The sequence below is a fragment of the Herpailurus yagouaroundi genome, unplaced genomic scaffold (genome assembly GCF_014898765.1).
Source record: "Herpailurus yagouaroundi ecotype Mexico unplaced genomic scaffold, PumYag 29, whole genome shotgun sequence".
NCBI classification, from domain to species: domain Eukaryota; kingdom Metazoa; phylum Chordata; class Mammalia; order Carnivora; family Felidae; genus Herpailurus; species Herpailurus yagouaroundi.
In genome coordinates, this window is record NW_024412377.1 from 46,398,113 (window position 1) to 46,417,840 (window position 19,728).

Sequence of the window (19,728 nt, forward strand, 5' to 3'; positions counted from 1 at the left end):
ACACTTTAAATGCCCAACAGGGCAGACTTACAAATCTAAAAAGCAAGATCTTTCAAGCACTTAAGGAACTGTTGTAAATTAATTACCTAAAGTTATAAATGTAGCAAAGCAGATTCTCTTGGCCATTTCAAGAATCTCAAATCCTACACAAAGCAAAACAAGGATCACAGAAGCTTCTATCTGTATTCATTTCTTCATTATTTGAATATTTCACTATATTTCCTTTCTGTAGTTACAGATTTACTTCCCCAGCAGAAAACTCAGAATTTTTTCCAAAAAAAAATTGTTATTTGAAACCAAACTACATAATAATAGGGAGGAGAGATTATAAAATATTCCTTGAAGAAAGACTATAGGATTGTCTATAAATGGTAGTTAAAAGCATGTGCACCACCCTTCCCCCCCACACACACACACACAAAATTACACAGAAACTGAGGGTATCAGTCTGGGTCCAATTAAGAGAGAGAAATCACACAGTAATTTGAACAGAGGAAAGCTAATATAAAGATTTATGAATTATAACAGGGCACAGTAGTAAAACAGTAAAGAGAACTCTAAAGAATTCAGGAGTAGCAGATAAGGAGCATCCCCTACCCCAAGGGCTGAGATAGAGAACCCGTCTAGGAACATCTCCAAAGGCAAGGGAATTAAAAGCAAAAATGAACTATTGGGACCTCCCTCATCAAGATAAAAAGCTTCTGCACTTCAAATGAAAAACAATCAACAAAACTAAAAGACAACCGATAGAGTTGGAAAAGATATTTGCAAATGGCATGTCGGATAAAGGGCTAGTATCCAAAATCTGTAAAGAACTCACCAAACTCCACACCTGAAAAACAAATAATCCCGTGAAGAAATAGGCAGAAGAGGGGTGCCTGGGTGTCTCAGTTGGTTGGGCTTCTGACTTCGGCTCAGGTCATGATCTCACGGTCCGTGAGTTCGAGCCCCGTGTCGGGCTCTGTGCTGACAGCTCGGAGCCTGGAGCCTGCTTCCGATTCTGAGTCTCCCTCTCTCTCTCTGACCCTCCCCCGTTCATGCTCTGTCTCTCTCTGTCTCAAATATAAATAAACATTAAAAAATTTAAAAAAATAGGCAGAAGACATGAATAGACACTTTTCTAAAGAAGACATCCGGATGGCCAACAGGCACATGAAAAGATGCTCAATGTCACTCATCAGGGAAATACAAATCAAAACCACACTGAGGTACCACCTCATGCTGGTCAGAGTGGCTAAAATGAACAAATCAGGAGACTACAGATGCTGGCGAGGATGTGGAGAAACGGGAACCCTCTTGCACTGTTGGTGGGAATGCAAACTGGTGCAGCCACTCTGGAAAACAGTGTGGAGGTTCCTCAAAAAATTAATAGATCTACCCTATGACCCAGCAATCACACAGCTAGGAATTTACCCAAGGGATACAGGAGTGCTGATGCATAGGGGCACTTGTACCCCGATGTTTATAGCATCACTTTCAACAATAGCCAAATTATGGAAAGAGCCTAAATGTCCATCAACTGACAAATGGATACAGAAGATGTGGTTTATATATACAATGGAATACTACATGGCAATGAGAAAGAATGAAATATGGCCTTTTATAGCAACGTGGATGGAACTGTAGGGTATTATGCTAAGTGAAATAAGTCAGGCAGAGAAAGACAGATACCATATGTTTTCACTCATATGTGGATCCTGAGAAACTTAACAGAAGACCAGGGGGGAGGGGGATGGGGGAAAAAGTTAGAGAGAGGGAAGGAGGCAAACCATAAGAGACTCTTAAATACTGAGAATAAATTGAGGGTTGATGGGGAGTGGGAGGGAGGGGAAAGTGGGTGATGGGCATTGAGGAGGGCACCTGTTGGGATGAGCACTGGGTGTTGTATGGAAACCAATTTGACAATAAATTCCATAGAGAGACAGACAGACAGACAGACAGAGAGACAGAGAGACAGAACCCATCTAGGAAAAGGAAAAGGCACCATTCTCCCCTGCTCCAGGGGCAGTGCCAGGGGAAAATGTGGTGAAGAAGCTGTGTGTACTGTAGCAGCCTGGCACTGGATGTAAGTGCTGTTTTGAAAAATATCTAAGGGCAACATATATGTGGGAAATGTAGACCTCTCATCCGTACCAGTCAACTTTGGAGCCAACATCACACACTGCCTTGTATAGACACCCAACTGTTTTCTGGGTATGTGTCTGAGCTCCCCCCGCTAGAAGATACTCTCTTTTAGGGTAAAGATTATGTTTTATTCTTCTCTTGTGGCCGACCCTGAAATGGGTATATGTAATACATTCAATAATTTACTTCTGAATGTATGAACTCTGAGTGAGGCATTCTATTAAACTGTGCCTTTTTTCCTATTAATTTTCATCCTATATTTTCCTACTATAAAAGCAATAATTGCTTCCTGGGGAAAATGCAAAGGTGGACCAAAAGGAGAAAAATAACAACCATATTTCCACTATCCATGATAATAATTACTATTAGAACATTAGTACTTTGGTAGATTTCATATGCACAAATAGTTGCTTTCCTTTTTTATTTTTTAACTTATATGTACACACATATCCCATATGCAATTTTAAATCCTGCATTTTTAAGTTAACATGAATACAGCACTTCTCCAACTCATCAATTCTTTGTTGAAGAGTCCATGATGAATTGTTCTATATAGAAAACACTTACAGTGATGTTCAAACTACCTTAAATGTTGAAAAGATCATAAATAACTGCAAAATATCTCACTCTGAAGATGTTCGGTAGTTTACGTAACCACTTCTCTTGTGGAACTTGAGGTTCTTTTTCTATTTTCCTTTTATAAATAATCCTACAATGAACATCCTTGTTTAAATTTTTCTCTGGTAGGCCAATTTCCTGAAATGGCTGTTCTGCACGTGAAATTACTAGACGAGAGGGTACAAATACGTTCAAGGTCACTGAAGAAAATTTAAGATCACAGAGCATCTGCTCCTAAACATGGAAACTGGTAGCTTTCCTTTTTTCATCAGGGCACAAACCAAAAACCTCTTTAATGGCAAGCCACCTAGTACTACCAAAATAGGTACAAGTGCTCACCTAACACTCCCGCCCCCTGAACACCGCCCACCCCCACCCAGGTCAATGCTACCCATCCCTAAATGATTGTGTGACCGCATGACCCTATGACCCTGGGCTAGTCCCTTTGGGCCTTTGGTCATTGTTAGTCCCCAAGTTGCCCGGCAGAGAGGTGGTGGCCTGACTAGGGGTGCTAGACTAGATTTTCCGAAGGCCCTTCTGGGTGTGTGATGCCCTGGGTACCTAACCCCAAGCTCAGGGGCTTGCTAGCTATCGTGGATAGATCGGGAGGCTTAAAGCAATAGAAGCTACAGCTTACAGAGCTTCAGGGAAGGCTCAAGATACAGCAAGCCCTTCCCCATGCCGAGATTGGCCCTAGATCCTCCACTCCAACCTTTTCTCCCGGTCTTCCGCAGTCCCCGCTTCCCCGCGCGGTTCACCCAGTCCACCCTCCAGACGTTATACTGACTTCCGATTCTTCCCAGCCGTAGGGTCACAAAAGCCCCGTAGGGGTTTTCTTCCTCCCTCTCCTCTTTCGGCGCCGACCAAGCCAGTCCCAGTCTCTACAGTTTGAGGTCTCCGCCACCCTCCAGCATCCGACTACCTTGCAATACCCGCCATCAGACCCCCATCATCTCCTCTGCACGTCTTTCCACGTATCTGTACCGGCTTGTCCCTCAGTCTTTCCCGCCATGCCTGGCTTTCTGTGCTGTTTCATCCACCCTATCTCCCATCGGTCTGCGGGTCCTCTGGCCCTGGTCCTGCGGTTTTTACGTTCTCATGACAGAACCTCTATCCTCGTCAGGTACCCCCTCAATGCCCCTCCCTATGTTTGTCCCTCGGCGCCCCCTCCCACGTCTACACTTCAGTACGCCCCCGATTGTGCTCCTCCGTTCCCGGAATCTGGCCCTCCGTCCAGCCAGGCCCCTGTTCACTATCCCTCCCCGAGCCTGAAGAGTCTGCGGCCCGGTTCCCCTCCCGCACCCGGGTAACTCTTCCCTCTTCCACTTTCTCTACTTTGAACCCATCCCAGCAGAGTCCAGGAAGTAGCCAGGCGCCGGGGACTGGCGGCGGAGGCGCCCAATGGGGTGCGCCAGCGGCGGCAGGGGCCCCGCCCACAGAGCGAACGAGGCCAATGGCCGCGCGGAGGCGGGACTTCCGCTGTCCCGCGGAGGGCGGGGGAGCGAACTGTTGTGGTGCGGTGTGTTGGGCGGGCGGCGGCCGGGTGGCCCAGGGGCTGCCGCGGGACTCGGGGCGCAGCCGAGCGGCTGCAGGGGTGGAGCGAGCCGGACGCGCCCCGGGGCCCGGGCGCCGCGGGTTCGAGGCCGGGTCCCGCGCGGGGAGGCCGTGCCACCCCGGCGGAGCTGCCCGGCGGCGAGTTTGCCCCGCAGCCGAAAGAAGGCGGGAGCCGGCGGGGGCCCTCGAAACCCCCTGGCAAGCCGGGCCCGGAGTCCCCAGGGAGCGGCTGCTTCCTGGGACGCCCTCCCGGACGCCCCCGCCGAAGGGTAACGGTTCTGGGCCCCCGGCAGAAGGCGCGTCCGGGTGACCCCCGGCGGGGCCCTGCGAGCCGCGGGAGCCGACCCCGGGGCCTCGAGCGGGGAGGAAGGGGCTTTCCGGAGGCGCGGGGCCAGGGGCCGAAGGAGCCGCAGCGCAGCGGAGCAGAGCCGGGCCTCCTGGGCGCGGGGCAGGGCAGCGCCTGGTCTGGAGACGGACTCCGGGACCCTCGGGTGCGGGGGCCTCGGCGACCTGCCCCGCGGGGCGCGCGGCCGCGGAGTGGCCTACTGGGGATCCTCCCGCAGAGGGGCCGGCCCGGGGCGGGGAGATGAACGGCTTTAGCACGGAGGAGGACAGCCGCGAAGGGCCCCCCGCCGCCCCCGCCGCCGCCCCGGGCTACGGCCAGAGCTGCTGCCTCATCGAGGACGGCGAGCGCTGCGTCCGGCCCGCGGGCAACGCCTCCTTCAGCAAGAGGGTCCAGAAGAGCATCTCGCAGAAGAAACTCAAGCTGGACATCGACAAGAGCGTGAGTCCGCCCCTGTCCCTGCCCCTGTCCCCGGCTGGGTCCCCGCGCGCCGCCGTCCTCCGGCCGCTGTCCCCGGCTGAGGGCCGGACCCCGGGGCCCTCCCCGCCCTGGGCCTCGCCGCCCTTTATCTGCAAACTGGGTGGGGAGTTGCACTCGGGATTTCAAAGGCCGCTTCAGCGCAGACAGGCTCCGACTGGGATTCTGCCCAAATCCGGGAGATTGGGGGCGGCGGGGGGCGGGGGGAAGGGGGCTCCGAGGACCTCTCCTTCCTGGGGAGATTTGACAACAGTTTAGGGCTTGTTGTGTTGATTTAGAGCAGGGAGACATGGGTTAATATTGTTGGCCCACGAAGGAGCAAGTGTTGGGGAGGGGGCGATGAAGGGGCCCGGCTCTTCTTTAACTTCTCTTCTCAGAACCATGTTATTCCTTCAGAGATGGAAAGGTGGCAGTTACTTCCCCCCTGCCGCGGCCTCGGCTTCTGCAGAGGGTCATCGAGCTCGCTGCTTTGCATGCAGCTGTGGGGAAATGGGATTTTTCAAGGATGTGGCAGAAATAAGGCCAAGACCAGGTCTTGGGAGGCGGTTCCTGCAGTCCAAGTGACCAGGAGGAAGAAAATCAGTTTTCTTAGGGGTAACTTCTTAGGGAAGGGGGCTTTAAATTTGATTAGAATCACCCTGTGTTTTGTGCCTAATTATAGGGAAACTTTTCCTGTGTGATTTCACCACTTCTAGTTAACAATTCTAAAGATGTGCCTATTGTCAACCAATTAAGAACTTTTTAGTTTGACATCTGTTGCTGCAAGCCTTAAGTGGCTGCCTTGTGATTAGGAATTGGAAATGAGTTAAGGGGGGTTTTAATATTCTGGTAGACAAGCTTTCAGGTGGTTAACATCCGTTCTTTTTTAGGACCAAAATTCCACTGTTGGGGAAAATCATAGATTGCTTGTTAAACTGAAAGGGCAACCACTTTTTTACTTTGGGTTTTGCAGCTGAAACTGAGTCCCAGAGATAGGAAAGGACAGTGCCAAAGTGTCACAGTGACTGAGAGGCTGGTTAATTTAAAAACCCATTATCTGATTTACTTCCAAGCACCATGCATAAGCCTTGATTAAGTCTTAATAAATAAAATATCTTCCCTGCCCTTTTCTCCAGGCTCTTCCCTCCCACCCCCAAGTTTTTTTAAAGTTAACAATTACAATACATATTTGCAACTCTTGAATGTAAAGATGCTATTTTAAAAAATGGCTGGGAGTGAGTTAATGGCTTTTCTTATTACAAATCTCTATGAATGGATGGATGGATGAATGGATGGATGAAAGAAATTCATCTGAGGGCAAACAATTGGCTAGAGATCCAGATTAGGACACACGCTGAAGTGAAATGCCTAATCCTAAAACAGCAGTGAATTCATCCTCTTGGAAACACTGCCTACCTTTTGTGTAGGTGGTTGGGCAACTTTACTTGAGCAGCTTATAATAATAATATTTTCCAGTCCTTAAAAAAAAAGAAATTTCCTGTTCTTTTAAACCCTTGGATGCCATGACATCTGAACAATTGTGATGCTGCCACCGGGGGGCTCCATTTACCCAGTGACCCCACTGGAAAACCTGTGTTGAGCTACGTTGGTGTTTTCACACACACTGTCTACAAAAGAGGCATCCTGAGCCTGGCACCAGAGTTCCCCCAAAGTAATGCTTCTGGAGGAGTAGTGTTTCAAGATGGAATCACTCACAACTTGTTTCAAGGTGGTGGTGTACAATCATTATTTCTGAAGGGGATTCTATTTCATTCTCACAGGCTTGGGCAGGAATTCAATTCTAAGTAACTGCTGTGTTACAAGAAATTTTTAGCTGTTGCAGAAAGGGAAACGGAAAAGAAAAACACTAGAGCCTTTGCTAGCACCCTCCTTCCTCAACCCGTAGCCCCCAAAGGTCACTGAGCTCTGAAATTTTTGAAAACCAGTATGTACTTCAAAATGGTTAAGGAGAAATAATGACTATTTATCTTGTAAAAGGGTCTAGCAGAGAACCTTTTAAAATAATAGCACCAAAAGTCCAACTCAGGCAGTTTAAATTCATTTGATGTAGACATTGGCAGTGTTCTATGAGTTATTAACATATAACGTGTTTTCAAACATTCCTCCAATTGACATATTTCTGCTTTATTCTGGAGAAAAGTGAAGTTGAGAACAGTATAAAGAAAATGTTGGGGTAGGAAGGGACCTGTGTGAGGGATCAGAAGGTCTGAGTGACCTTGGCCAGATCATAACTCCATCTGTGTGGCTTCTGTTTCTCTCTGTAGAAAATGAGATCAGGGCCAGCGGGGTTACACGGGTGATTGCTAAGTTCTCTTCCATCCAGGATTCCATTATTCTAGTGTCCTGACCTGAAATCTCCCAGCCACAGCTCGGGAAATCACCTCTGTGGCCTGTTCTACCAAGTGTGGCACTCTGTGAATTTGAGAAGCTGCTTAATCTCAGAGTTTACACATGGAACTAGCTAACATGAGGGTCAGCTTCCTATCAGGGATGGACAGTAGGGTGTGAGTGTGCTTTCTTCCCTGATAAAACCTTGTCCCGTGGTCCATACATCAACCGGGAGGGATTCTTTGGGACAGTGACATGCTGTAACTGAAAGTCCTTTGACAGAGTTGACTCTGGCAAAGCTACTCCAATTTGTAACCATTTGTAACTGGTGGCTTTTGCTGGCCTAAGCTGTTTTTAGATGCGAGGGACGCCTCTGTTGGTGCGACTGCACTTACTGAACACCTGCTGTCTGCAAGATATGGTCACAGTCTAAACTGAAAAGTACTCATGACTCCCCAACCCAACCACATGAAAGTGATCGTTCATCTGACTGCAAAGCGATTTTCATTATTTTCTACGTGAAAAGACCTGAATTAATTGATGTTGGTTTCCTGTCAGCTTACTTTTATCTTTAAGAATTTAAGGAATAGGGCGACTGGGTGGCTCAGTCTGTTGAGCGTCCAACTTTTGATTTCGGCTCAGGTCATGATCTCATGGTTCATGAGTTACAGCCCTGTGTCGGGCCTGCTGGGGATTTTCTCTCTCCCTCTCTTCTCTGCCCCTCCCCTGCTCATGCTCACTCTCGCTCTCTCAAAATAAGTAAGTAAGCTTAAAAATGAAAAAAAAAAGAAAAGAAAAGAAAGAAAGAAAGAATTAGGAGTGCCTGGGTTGCTCAGTCAGTTAAGCATCTGACTTTTGATTTCGGCTCAGGTCATGATCTCACAGTTCATGAGTTCGAGCCCCAAATCGGGTTCTGTGCTGACAGTGCAGAGCCTGCTTAGGATTCTCTCTCTGTGTCCCTCCGCCCCTCCCTCAAAAATAAAATAAGAACAAATAAATTTTAAAAAATAATAAAATAAAGTAAACATTTAAAAAAATCAAAAATTAAAAAAAAAAAGAATTTAAGGAACAGATGTTCCTGGCTGGCTCATTTGGTAGAACATGCAACTCTCAATCTCAGGGTTGTGAGTTCAAGCCCTATGCTGGCACCGAGCCTACTTAAAAGAAAGAAAAAAAAAAAAAGAAGGAATAAACTCAAATTCAGAAGTCCCTCAAGAACATTTGTGTGACATCTGCCTCAGTGTCAACAACCCCAAGTCATTTACACAGGCATTTAGTTTGTTAGGTTTTTGAGTGTCTCCTCCAGCCAACCCTGGCACTTACATTCTTCAGTAAAAACACGTTACTACTTAGCTGCTTTTGCTGCCTTCACTTACTATTATGCCTCCAGCCTGCATTCGAAAATCAGCGGTAGCATCCACCTTCTTCCATGTGGCTTCTGGGAGAATGAGAATCTCTGCACCTTTCCACTTCTCTTTGTGGACCAGAGGTGTGCTGATGCAAGAAGTATAATTCTGATACACAGAAATCAAGTTTTTCAGAGAGACGTCATCCTACAGTAGTAGCTGTTGTCCGTGTGAAAATAGGAAGTCCTGTCTGCCGTCGCCACAGCCCCGTCCTTCCTCCTCTCCTCCTTCCTGAGACAGTGCCTTCCAGCCCATTGTAAATTCATAACTCCTACAGGTCTGAAAATGTCACATCACTCCCTGCTTCCAAAACCTTGGGGGACTCTGTCTTAAGGAAAGTCTAAGCTGTTCTCGTAGCCCCCACCCCCGAACTCTCATTGTGCTCCCGTGTGGGCCGTTATCTCCACCTCACTGACACTGTCTACCCTGGGCTGCCTCCCTCACGCCTTCTTGTCAGCCGTGTTTGAGACTGTAAGTCTTGGCTCTTCTTCCCATCTGGAATGCTTCCTATCTACCTCTAAATCCTCCCTTGTAGTCAGGGACCTCTGCACTGACTGTCCCAGCCACAGGCATGTCTTCCGTGGCTGAATCCGTACCATTTATCATCTGTAGCCTTCAGTGAGGACTTAGTTTATGATCTGCCGCCCAGTGTGATAGTAATGTTCGTGTCTCTTTGTGGGTTTTTTCTTCTGCAACCCAACATAAAACCTCTAGAAATTAGGGCCTACGTCTTATTCTTCCTTCTGTCTCCAGTGCCTTGCAGTGGCGAGAACCCCATAATTTGGTAGATACCTGTTGCTGTTTCCATGGAATTGGCAACTCTCACTTTAATTTGCTTCCCATCAGGTAAGGCACCTGTATATCTGCGACTTCCACAAAAATTTCATCCAGAGTGTACGAAATAAAAGGAAGAGGAAGACAAGTGACGATGGCGGAGATTCTCCTGAGCATGACACTGACATTCCTGAGGTAAAGGTCAAAAGGATCAGCTTGAGAAAGCTGGGAGAATGGATTCTAATGTGATCGTTATCTCTGGCCTGGTCTACTGGTTGTATTCAGAAATAATTTTAGTCCCCTTTGTTTTGCTGTGGTTTGTTTGAAAAGTGAATCAGGGAGAGAGTCATGGTAATATCAAATCTGAGAGCTGAAAACTTAGAAATCAACTAGTCTCACTGCCCCATCATTTCACAGACAGGCACAGAGACCCGAGGTCACACACAGAGTTAGGGGGCTCTGGTCCAGTGTCCTTTCCTGTAGGCCATACTGCCTTTCTTCAAGAAACCCCTGATAAATTCTTAACTACAACCACAATGGCAAGTTTTTTTAAACTTTTTTTTGCCTTCAGAGGTGGAGACTGAGCCTATATGGATTGAGGGAAGTCACTTGCCCTCTGTTTTCTGGTCTGCAAAATGAAGGTGGACACGGTCAATGCATACCAGCTCTGATTTCCGTCGCTCTGATCCCTGGTCCAGGCTTGTTCCCAAGGAGCCATTCCAAAGTCAGCTATAAGGTTTCTCACCCCTGGCACTGCTGACATTGGGGGCCAGATAAGCCTTTGCTGTCAGGGCTGTCCCTGACATCATTGGATGTTTAGCCGCATCCCCAGATTCTACCCATTAGATGCCAGTCGCCACAGTAGTGACAATCAAAAAATGTCTTCAGACATTAGCAGGTGTCCTCTGGTGGGGCGGGGTGGGCTGGGGGTGGGCAAAAGCATCCCTTGTGGAGAACCATTGCACTAGACGATGAGACTGAGACTTCTCAAACCTTCAAGGTGCCAGTGCCTCCTGCACAAGCCTGCAGGAAGCAGTATTGGCTTTTCTTTCTATCTAAGTTGTTTTCACTTAAGACTCAGCAGAAGAAGAACCGTTGGTAATGTACGTTGAATATTTGACACATGAATATTTCATAAGGCAACTGCCTGTTAGCACTCAGAGTGGAAATGACTGCGTAGGAATAGAAAGAGTAGGCGGGCCTTTGTCTGCAGATGTGGAGAAACCCTTTGGAAATATGGTCCTTTCCCCTGCCCCTCTCGGTGTCCCTTTTTCTAGCATTGGTTTATAGTATTTTTCTGTCGCCTTTAGCGTTAGTATTATTATTTTATAAAGAAATGGATGTATTCAATTTCAATGCTTTTTACAAAAAAAAAAAAAAAAGGTTTGAGGAATGTTTTGAAAAGAATGAAGGACTTTGGTCCCTCATATTGATCATTCATTTTGTTTTTAAGTGCTCTCCACCTGCCCGAAGCAAGAACATCTCTTTTAGAGGCAGGTAAAAGCAGCCCAGCTTTCTGGGCCTTCAATATCTCATGACTGTGAAGCTTTCCTCTCTTCCTGTGTTAGAAAAAAAAGGGGGGGTCCTTTCCCTCTGTCATCCAGCCGCCTGCAGAGACCCCAACCTAACCTGCTGATTTGTACATTAGCTACAGTAGCTTTTCAGTTTTCCCTGAAGAGTTGTTGGGGGTTCTGATACCTGAAGGCTCAGCCTAGGGAAGAACTCTTTGAGAACAGCAGTATTTCCCACTGTCCTTCTTCATGCCCCCCATCCAGTCTGCTGCCAAGCTGTGGCCTGTCGTCCTCCAGGATGCCTGTCTGGGTTTACCTTTGCTGTCCATGCTTAGTGTCCCCCTCTAGTATCACCAGCCTCCAAAGCTCAATTCGAGTATCTCATTTCTGATCCCTGCTACAGCATCACCCCCCGCACCCCCCACCAGTCTTCCCTACAAGCCCCCACTAGACACATCTTTCTGGAACATCACCCTCTACTACCTATGGTAGCTCCTGCTTTTCGAGACCTGCTGCCCTCCAGTCCCACCTTTTAAACCTGTCACTAATGCCTATGACTCCTCTTCCTCTCATGACTTCCTCTCATGACTCTCTGTACTCGTGGTATTCTCTCTCATTCCCTACACTAGCCCCGTCCTTACCATCTTTCTAAACCCTGCTCTCCTTTGCTTCAGTTTCATTGCCTCCGTGAGCCCCCTGAGACCACCCCTTCCCAGCCAGAACTGTGTTTCCACTGTTTTTTGGTTTGGTTTTGTTTTGTTTTGTTTTGTTTTTTGTCCTCCCAGCAAGTTATTAGTCCTCAATGGATCATTTCTAAGATGTTTCTGTAGTTCTCTTCACCCCTGCCCCTCCTAGAGTAGTGCTGGGCACATAGTGCACTCCTGGTTAGTCATGCCTAATCAGGTGATGGATAATGTGTTTCTCCTCTTCTCTCCAGGTTGACCTGTTCCAGCTGCAGGTGAACACTCTACGGCGTTATAAACGACACTACAAATTGCAGACCAGACCAGGCTTCAATAAGGCCCAGTTAGCAGAAGTAAGTGGACAAATTGCACTGTAAAAAGAAAGCCAGAAGTGTGCTTCTGTCAGTGACCTTGGTTCCCCCTACCGCTATGTGTGTCTGTTGATCATAATGCCCTCCACAGCTCTGGAAACAACTTCCTAGTCCCTCTTTTGTACAATCCAGAATCCCACAGCTTTACCTGGAAAGGCCCAGTTTCTATCACAGAAACCATAGCACAGAGAGAGGAAATGACTTATTTAAAATCACACAGCAAGTTCATGGCAGAATTGAGCCTGGAATCTCAAGACTCCTGATCCTAAGTCCTGAGTGTGCTTTTGTTTGTTCATTTGTTTGAATCTTGTTTTGTAAGGTTCTTTATAGATATGGTCCTTTCTGCACATCAGGTGTGTCAGATTAATCACCCCAAAACCTTTGCTCATGTTCTTTAGGAGCTATTTTTTTCTTCAGTTTTTTTTTTTTTTTCCTTGATTTCTTTTACTCTGATGTTGGTAATGGAAGCATTTATTCTAATGAATGGAACCCAAGAAATTTTTCTCCTATCCTGAGCTCTGAATACAATTTGGAGGAGGGGGCGGAGAATGGTCTGTTGGCCATTGTTTTAAAATATTGACAGCCTGGCTTGATACTTCTGTCCGATTGGCATTTGTGTGAGGACTTCTCATCATGCTTTTCGTAATGTGCTTTTCTGCCCATTGTAGAAAATTGGGAAAATGAAAAAAAGAAAAATATAATCCTACCATCCAGAGATGACCACTCTTTAGTGCTAGTTCTCTGACTTTTTTTTTTTTTCATCAGTCCTAGCCCCCTCGATCCAATCAGAAATTTCCTTAAAAGTTCACAGCCCCATAGGTTTTTGATCTTTTCTTTAGGGGTTTCTTGCTGATCTATCATTTTTACTTTAAACTTCTTCAGCATCTAGATAAAACATAGTGCGCAAGACTTACCCCTTTAAGGTAATGTTACCCATTTCCAGCATTCACCCTGGGGAAAGGGATGGGATGAGGTGGGGCAAGAGGAGACCTGCATCCTCAGGACTTATAAAATAAAGCCAAATGTCAGGAGTACATAGTGAATGACAGATTATTCTTCAAAAGTGATGTGTCTTTCAAGAGGCAGTTCTATTTAGGTGAATTCTTGGGTCAAACACTTACATCTGAACAACTGGCTATTCATTTGACACAATTTTACTTTATTCTTAATGTCTGTTTATTTTGAGAGAGAGAGAGAGCGCGTGCATTCGCATGAACAGGGGAGGAGCAAAGAGAGAGGGAGAGACAGAATCCCAAGCAGGCCCCACACTGTCAGCAGGGAGCCGGATGTAGGGCTTGAACTCAAGAATCGTGAGGTCACAACCTGAGCCAAGACCAACCAACCCAGCCACCCAGGCGCCCCTCATTTGACACAATTTTATTTTTTTATTTTTTTTTTTCAACGTTTATTTATTTTTGGGACAGAGAGAGACAGAGCATGAACGGGGGAGGGGCAGAGAGAGAGGGAGACACAGAATCAGAAACAGGCTCCAGGCTCTGAGCCATCAGCCCAGAGCCCGACGCGGGGCTCAAACTCACGGACCGCGAGATCGTGACCTGGCTGAAGTCGGACGCTTAACCGACTGCGCCACCCAGGCGCCCCTTGACACAATTTTAAAAAGACACTTTTCTGCCCAGTCCCAGGGCCTGAGAGCTGGAGATGGTAGCAGCTGGCCAAGCAGAGCAGTCCCAACCTGTTCCTCCATGGGGATGACCTTGACTTTTTGCCATGATGGACAGTTGGCTGCCACTGAAATAGAACTGCACTTTGGGGGTGTTGTGGGGATTAAAGGGCTGCTTTTGGAGGCCTGGAAACCAAATCCCGCAGACCCCTGGAGAAGAAGGGCATTCTGAGCTCTATAGCACTGCAGGAAGTTCTGTAGTGATCGTAATCCCCTCCCTAGTTCTGGAAGCTAAGTCCTACTCCCTCTATGGCACAGTTCAGATTTTGTGGCCCTGATTTATGCATGCTTTAATGGACTCTGGTTTTTTCCCCCATGTAGACTGTCAGCCGACACTTCAGGAACATACCTGTGAATGAAAAAGAGACCCTCGCCTACTTCATCTACATGGTGAAGAGTAACAAGAGTAGACTGGACCAGAAATCGGAGGGCGGCAAGCAGCTTGAGTGAGGAAGAAGCGCATCAAGGAACAAAGTATGATGCTTAATGCACAGGTGATATCTGCCACGTTTAGGCCCATAAAGACTGTTAAATTTTATTGTAAATAAAGAAGTTTGAATGATGAATACTGTAAATCTTTTCGGTCAGGAGAATCATATTCTCATGAGTCAGCATGTTATACAAAGACTTTCTTTTAAGGCAACTGCTGGACTGAAAAAACAAGACCATAATGAGATTGAGAGACTATGTATTGTAGCATTTAACAAAGCACTAAGCCAATTCTACTGGAAGTGTGGGATAAAAAATATTTCGGTACTCATCTTGTAATACCACTCTGCCTTGTGTGAGAGGTGGCACTGGGATAGCAGTGAGGCCCAGCCAGCTTGAGGAGCGGTAGACCCAGGAACAGACAGACGTGCCCCCGCTTTGTTGCGAGCTTTGTCGTTTAGCAGCACATCAGTTTGACAGCGGTCCTCCTCACGGGTCCCATGCCTTGCCTTGCACACAGTAGGCACTCGAGCAGTATCTGTTGGTTAGTTGCACTGTCACTGACCGTGCCGGCCTCGTAACATCTGCTTCACACCTCTAGGTAATGAGACCCCTGCCATTTCTGTTGCTCACCACTTAACTTCTAGAGTACGGAGGAAGTCCTGATGCACCAGCAGGCGGTTTCTCATCACAAGAGGATTTGAGGGCAAGCGCATGTGCCAAGCTTTGTTCATGGAGTTTCCAGCAACACTGATGCAGAGACCCTCACAGGAGACGCAGCCCTCTGCACACCATCTGTGCTTTACTTTTTGGGGTGAAGTTACGAATTATGACTTCAGTCATTCTAGGCCATAAATGCTTTGACAGATGGAGATATTTAGTGATCTGGGGCCTGTGTTTTCAGAAGTACGAATCCTTAGTTCACAACCACCAAGAAAGCTGCCAAGGATCATGTAATTCCTGCTCATAAGTCCAGTTCTGGGACAAAAAGTCTGACTGGCCTTGACTCCCTGGGCTCAGGGTCACCAGCAAATCATGAGTTTGAGCTATTCGCAAAGGTCAGTGCCATTGTTCATTTTTCTGAGCAGTTTGCCTCCCTTTTAGGGAAAAAGATTGCTAAAATGATTTTTTTTTTAAGTATGAATAATTACCTGAGTTTTTTTAATGTTCAAAACCTCAGATTCCTCTATCTTCTTATATCAGAGCCAAAGTCTCCTTTGAAAGCAAAGCTTTATACCCAAAAATATGCTTTTGAAAAAGTTTCTAATCCGTGTATTAGGGGACAAAGGATGTGAATAGGGGCTGGGAGAAAAAGAGAAGAGAAGGACTTGGATTCTAATTTCTGACCGTCTTGACATGTACTGTGGTCAAAAGTATCATTTTCTTACTCAGTTTCGATTGTGAGTTCTTTCTTAAGCCTTAAATTGTAAAAGAAGCCGTGGATGGCCTGACCCGGCAGAAAGTTTTAATGTCCCACAGATGGCTTACTCTGGGCATCCGCACAGAGAAGTCAGAACAAAACCCCACTAAGCAGGGTGGTGCACTTTCTGAAGGTCTCCGCTCTGTGAGGCAGAGGGCCATGCTCTCTGTGGACCGGGGACAGGCCACCCTGTCACTAAAATGCAGTGTGTTCCATTGCAGCAAATTTTCACCAGTGTTCAGAATGCACGTCTAGCAGATTACAGCCTTTTTAAATATGTATAAATGAATGTACATAGAGCATACTCTAGACTATGAGGGGATCTTATTTTAATACACCCGGCTATGGATGGCACGTCAAGGTACTCTGAGTGTTTTTAGTCATTCAGATTCAATATGTAGAGATTGTCGTACTGCGTGTAGCTGAAAGATGTTGGTGTGTGGACATCAGGAAGGCTCAAAGGTTATGTGGCTTGTATGGGTTTTTTCCTAAGAGGCTGACTTAGAAAGGCTTTGGAGGCATCAAACACCAAGCACCCCCCCTTGTCAAGGGGAGTGTTTTCTCATCAGGCTGCAGTTTGGGGGGCCAGACAGGCCTAGAGGTTAAGGCACTGGTAACCCTCTGTCTGGAAAGGTCCATCTCTTGTCGAGAAAGTGTACCTTTCTGATGTGTAAGTGAAAATTGCAGATGTGTAGATCCTGTCACTGTTTCTTGAACAGCAGGTCCGTTTCCCAGTGGGGAGAGACAGCAGTACATTTCTGTACAAGAAGCTGTGGTGTTAGGATCCATCTGTTCACGTGTATCGGTAAGCGCGCTCTGGTTCCAGCCAGAACCCCGGGGAGACTCGCACCTTCAGCCAGACGCTGTGCCGCCTCTCCTCGGAAGAGGTGCTTTTGGAAAATGGAGGTCGTGGGTATCTTTTCACCCTTTGAAAACGTGTCAGATGAGAGAAAAGACAAAGCTATCTGAACTGACGTTTCTTATGTGTGCAGAAATCTGTTCTTTCATCAAACCACTAAGCCGCTTGCCTTAGCCTCTTCTGCAGTTTCCCATGGCTTGATCTGTGCGCAGGAGGCTTCTGCCTATGGGAAATGGCGGGGCCCTCCGAAGGAGTGGGGTTTGGGGAAAGCAGTGTTCATCTTGGCTGCCTACATTTTTACGCACCTGCCAAGGACTCTTGCGCTTCTCTCCACCTGTAATGTTGCAACATTGCCTTCTCTCCTCTTGGTGCTCCTGGGCAAAACTGGAATGTGAAATCCAGAGCGGACGTTGTCTTCTTAAAGAGTATGGTGCCTGCCTCGGTCCAGCCTGGTGTGGTTCTTTCATATGTGCTGAAGGTTGTCACGTGGAAATGTCCGCATCCTGCCACTCATGTCGCTCTGATTTAGGGTTTTAAAAAAACAAATGGACAAACTTCTTATTTCAGCAAACACACTCTTAGGTTGGCAACAGCATGTGAAAAAGATCGTAGCTGAATCCCATGAAAGATTGAAACCAAAGGCTTCAAGATTGGCATTGTAAAATGACAAGGAATTTCACTTACGTGTTAGAGCCGCCAAGTTGGTAGATGTTCCTGACATAGCCAAATATTCACTGCTAGCCTTCCAGGGAACAGATATTAATAATTGTTTGCAGCTGGAATGTCACATCTAACCTTGGCATTTCCGCTGCTTATTTTGTGGGAACTTCTTGGTTAATATCCTACAGGACAACCAGCTGGTAGATGAGGGAGAAAGTAGGAGAGGGGACTTACTCGGGAGCCCTTATCTGTTGAAGTAGGCTGTCCAGACCGTGGATCCCAGCAAAGTTGCTTCATGGAAGTCCCCTAAAGGCTCTCAGTCCTTATAATGGTGAGATCCAAAAGTAGGGAAAGGGTCTTTAAGTCATCAGTCCAGTCTCCCCGCAGGTGCTGACATTCTGCCTACAACTGTCCCACCAAGGATTTGAGCAGTCTGGGTTTAAACATCTCTGAGGACAGGGAACTCACTACCTCCTGGGGAAGCCTGCTCTATCTTTGTAAACCTCTGGCTTTTCTATGTCATCTTAGTCTGTCCCCAGTAGGGGCCATGTGGAACAAGTTGTTCATCTTGGCCAAGGACCCAATCGCTGGCACTGTCCCATGGCCTAGCAGCCATCTTTTGGAAAGGAGCAGCTGGCAGATGGACACTTTGGTGTGCTGACTGTCCTTCCCCCTCAGCATTGGTCCATTTAGTTCCTTGTTGAAGGATGTTGCGGAAACCCCATCAGCCTGTTTATACTCGTTGCCGCTGAAGCTAACGGAGGGGTCAAGAGAGGAAGGGATGCTATCAGCCTGATAAATAACCTAAGAAGGGGTGAGACCCTGGTTCCATGCTTGCCACACAAAAATGGATGCTCACATCACTCAGGAAGAGTTTTAGCTAGAAGATTGTAAAACACTGCTCCCTGTGGAGTGTAAAGGTTCCACGGCTACTGAGAGCTTGTACCTTAAAATTTCTGCAAGTTCTTCACACGTTTTTATTGAGCAAACGAAGCTTAGGATACCTTGAGGGGAGGGGTACACCACATGTCTCTGTGTCCTAGAAGTGCCATACTTTCAAGCTGGAAAGTCCTTTAAGGTTGCTGGTGCGCCCTCATTCATTTTAAAGACAGGAGACTAAAATTCAGATCAACTTGCCCAAGTCACATGGCACTGTCTGGACTAACATCTCATCCTCCTGACCTGTCCAGAGCTCTGCTCACTCTCTGACTTGCACAGGACTCAAATCCTGTCTAATGTAACTGCCTTCAGATTCTTGAGACCTGGCCACTGAGCAGAGAGGTTCCCAAGGCCATCTCTTCGGGGCTGTGAACCACCATGCTGAGCTGCTCAAGGTCGTGTGAAATGATTAGGAAAGCAGTCAGCTGAGTTTGCACAATGAATGTGAGGGGAGAACAGTTCTAGCTTATGACTTAAGACTGTGATTCAGAAGCCCTTGCGGGAGACATAGTGTTGCCCTAGAATCTAAGTTCTCACAAAATGGGCTTGCTCTGTGATCTGTTGGTCAGGCTTCTGCCTTTCATGTGGTCCTCTGGGGTTGTGTAACTCAGATGGCCCTGACTCGGACAGACACAGCTCTGACGCCCTGTGATTCCCAGCCTCCCGGCCCCTGTTACTGGGCTAGGCAGTTGAACTGAAGGACAAAAGTAAACTCAAGGTCATGGCCTGGAAAGCACGGTGTTTGGGGGTGCCTTTTTAGTCCCTTCATTTTATTGCAGACTGTTCCCAAGTTCAAGGTTGGGTCAAGTTGATCTGATGTTTTGAGATGGAGTCTAGTCTGGGGCAAGGTGGGGCCTCTTCTTAAGATAGAAATGTCTGCAATCAGTTATTTCACCTGGCTTGCATCTTAAACCACAAACCCTCCGGTTGCTCTCACTCCATGAATGCATCTTCGCCAATGGCGGAGGGTCATACAGGACCCTTGTTTTATGTGTCTCCTCTCCATTATGCCCATCAGAATGTTTTCAGGGTGTGGGTTTGTTCTCCATTTTGTAACTGCCTTATCAAAAAGCAAGTGCCCTTCCATTCCAGGCCTCCTCATACTGTACTTGTTTCCTGCCAAATTTGGGGGATCACTTGTATTTTAATTTTGTAATCTATGGCTCTGTACTGTTGAAAGGCTCTCCATTCTGTGGGGTCTCCTTAGTATGTACGTGACTTTTCATGTTGCAATATCACACAGATGGGACGGCCCGACTTTCACTCTTAATAAACGATCTGAATGAATAACAAGAGACACATTCTGTTGTTCTCCTTGACCGTCCACATGGAATTCAGATGCTTTCACTTCCGTGTTTGGCCCCTGGCTGTGTAGTTACAGCAATTGCTGCCAGCGGTTTTTCCTCCAGACTCTAACTACTAGCTCCTACATTCCCCCTTCCCATCCCAGTGCACGTCGAGTAAGTTTAGGTCACAGAAGTTTATTCCTGCTCTCCCACTCATGTGGAAAGAGACTGAGGGGTCCGAAGGCCAGAGTGTGGAGCCTGAATG

At 47.1% G+C, this 19,728-nt stretch overlaps 1 protein-coding gene across 1 annotated transcript; it reads left to right on the forward strand.

Moving 5' to 3' along the window:
• Positions 1-4,429: 4,429 nt before the first annotated feature.
• On the forward strand, positions 4,430-19,472 carry SAP30L (SAP30 like). Its single transcript, XM_040498429.1, has 4 exons — positions 4,430-5,080; positions 9,697-9,819; positions 12,073-12,171; positions 14,192-19,472. Exons 1-4 carry the CDS (start codon positions 4,883-4,885, stop codon positions 14,318-14,320), a joined length of 549 nt encoding a protein of 182 aa, XP_040354363.1. The 5' UTR covers positions 4,430-4,882; the 3' UTR covers positions 14,321-19,472.
• The last annotated feature ends 256 nt before the right edge of the window (positions 19,473-19,728 follow it).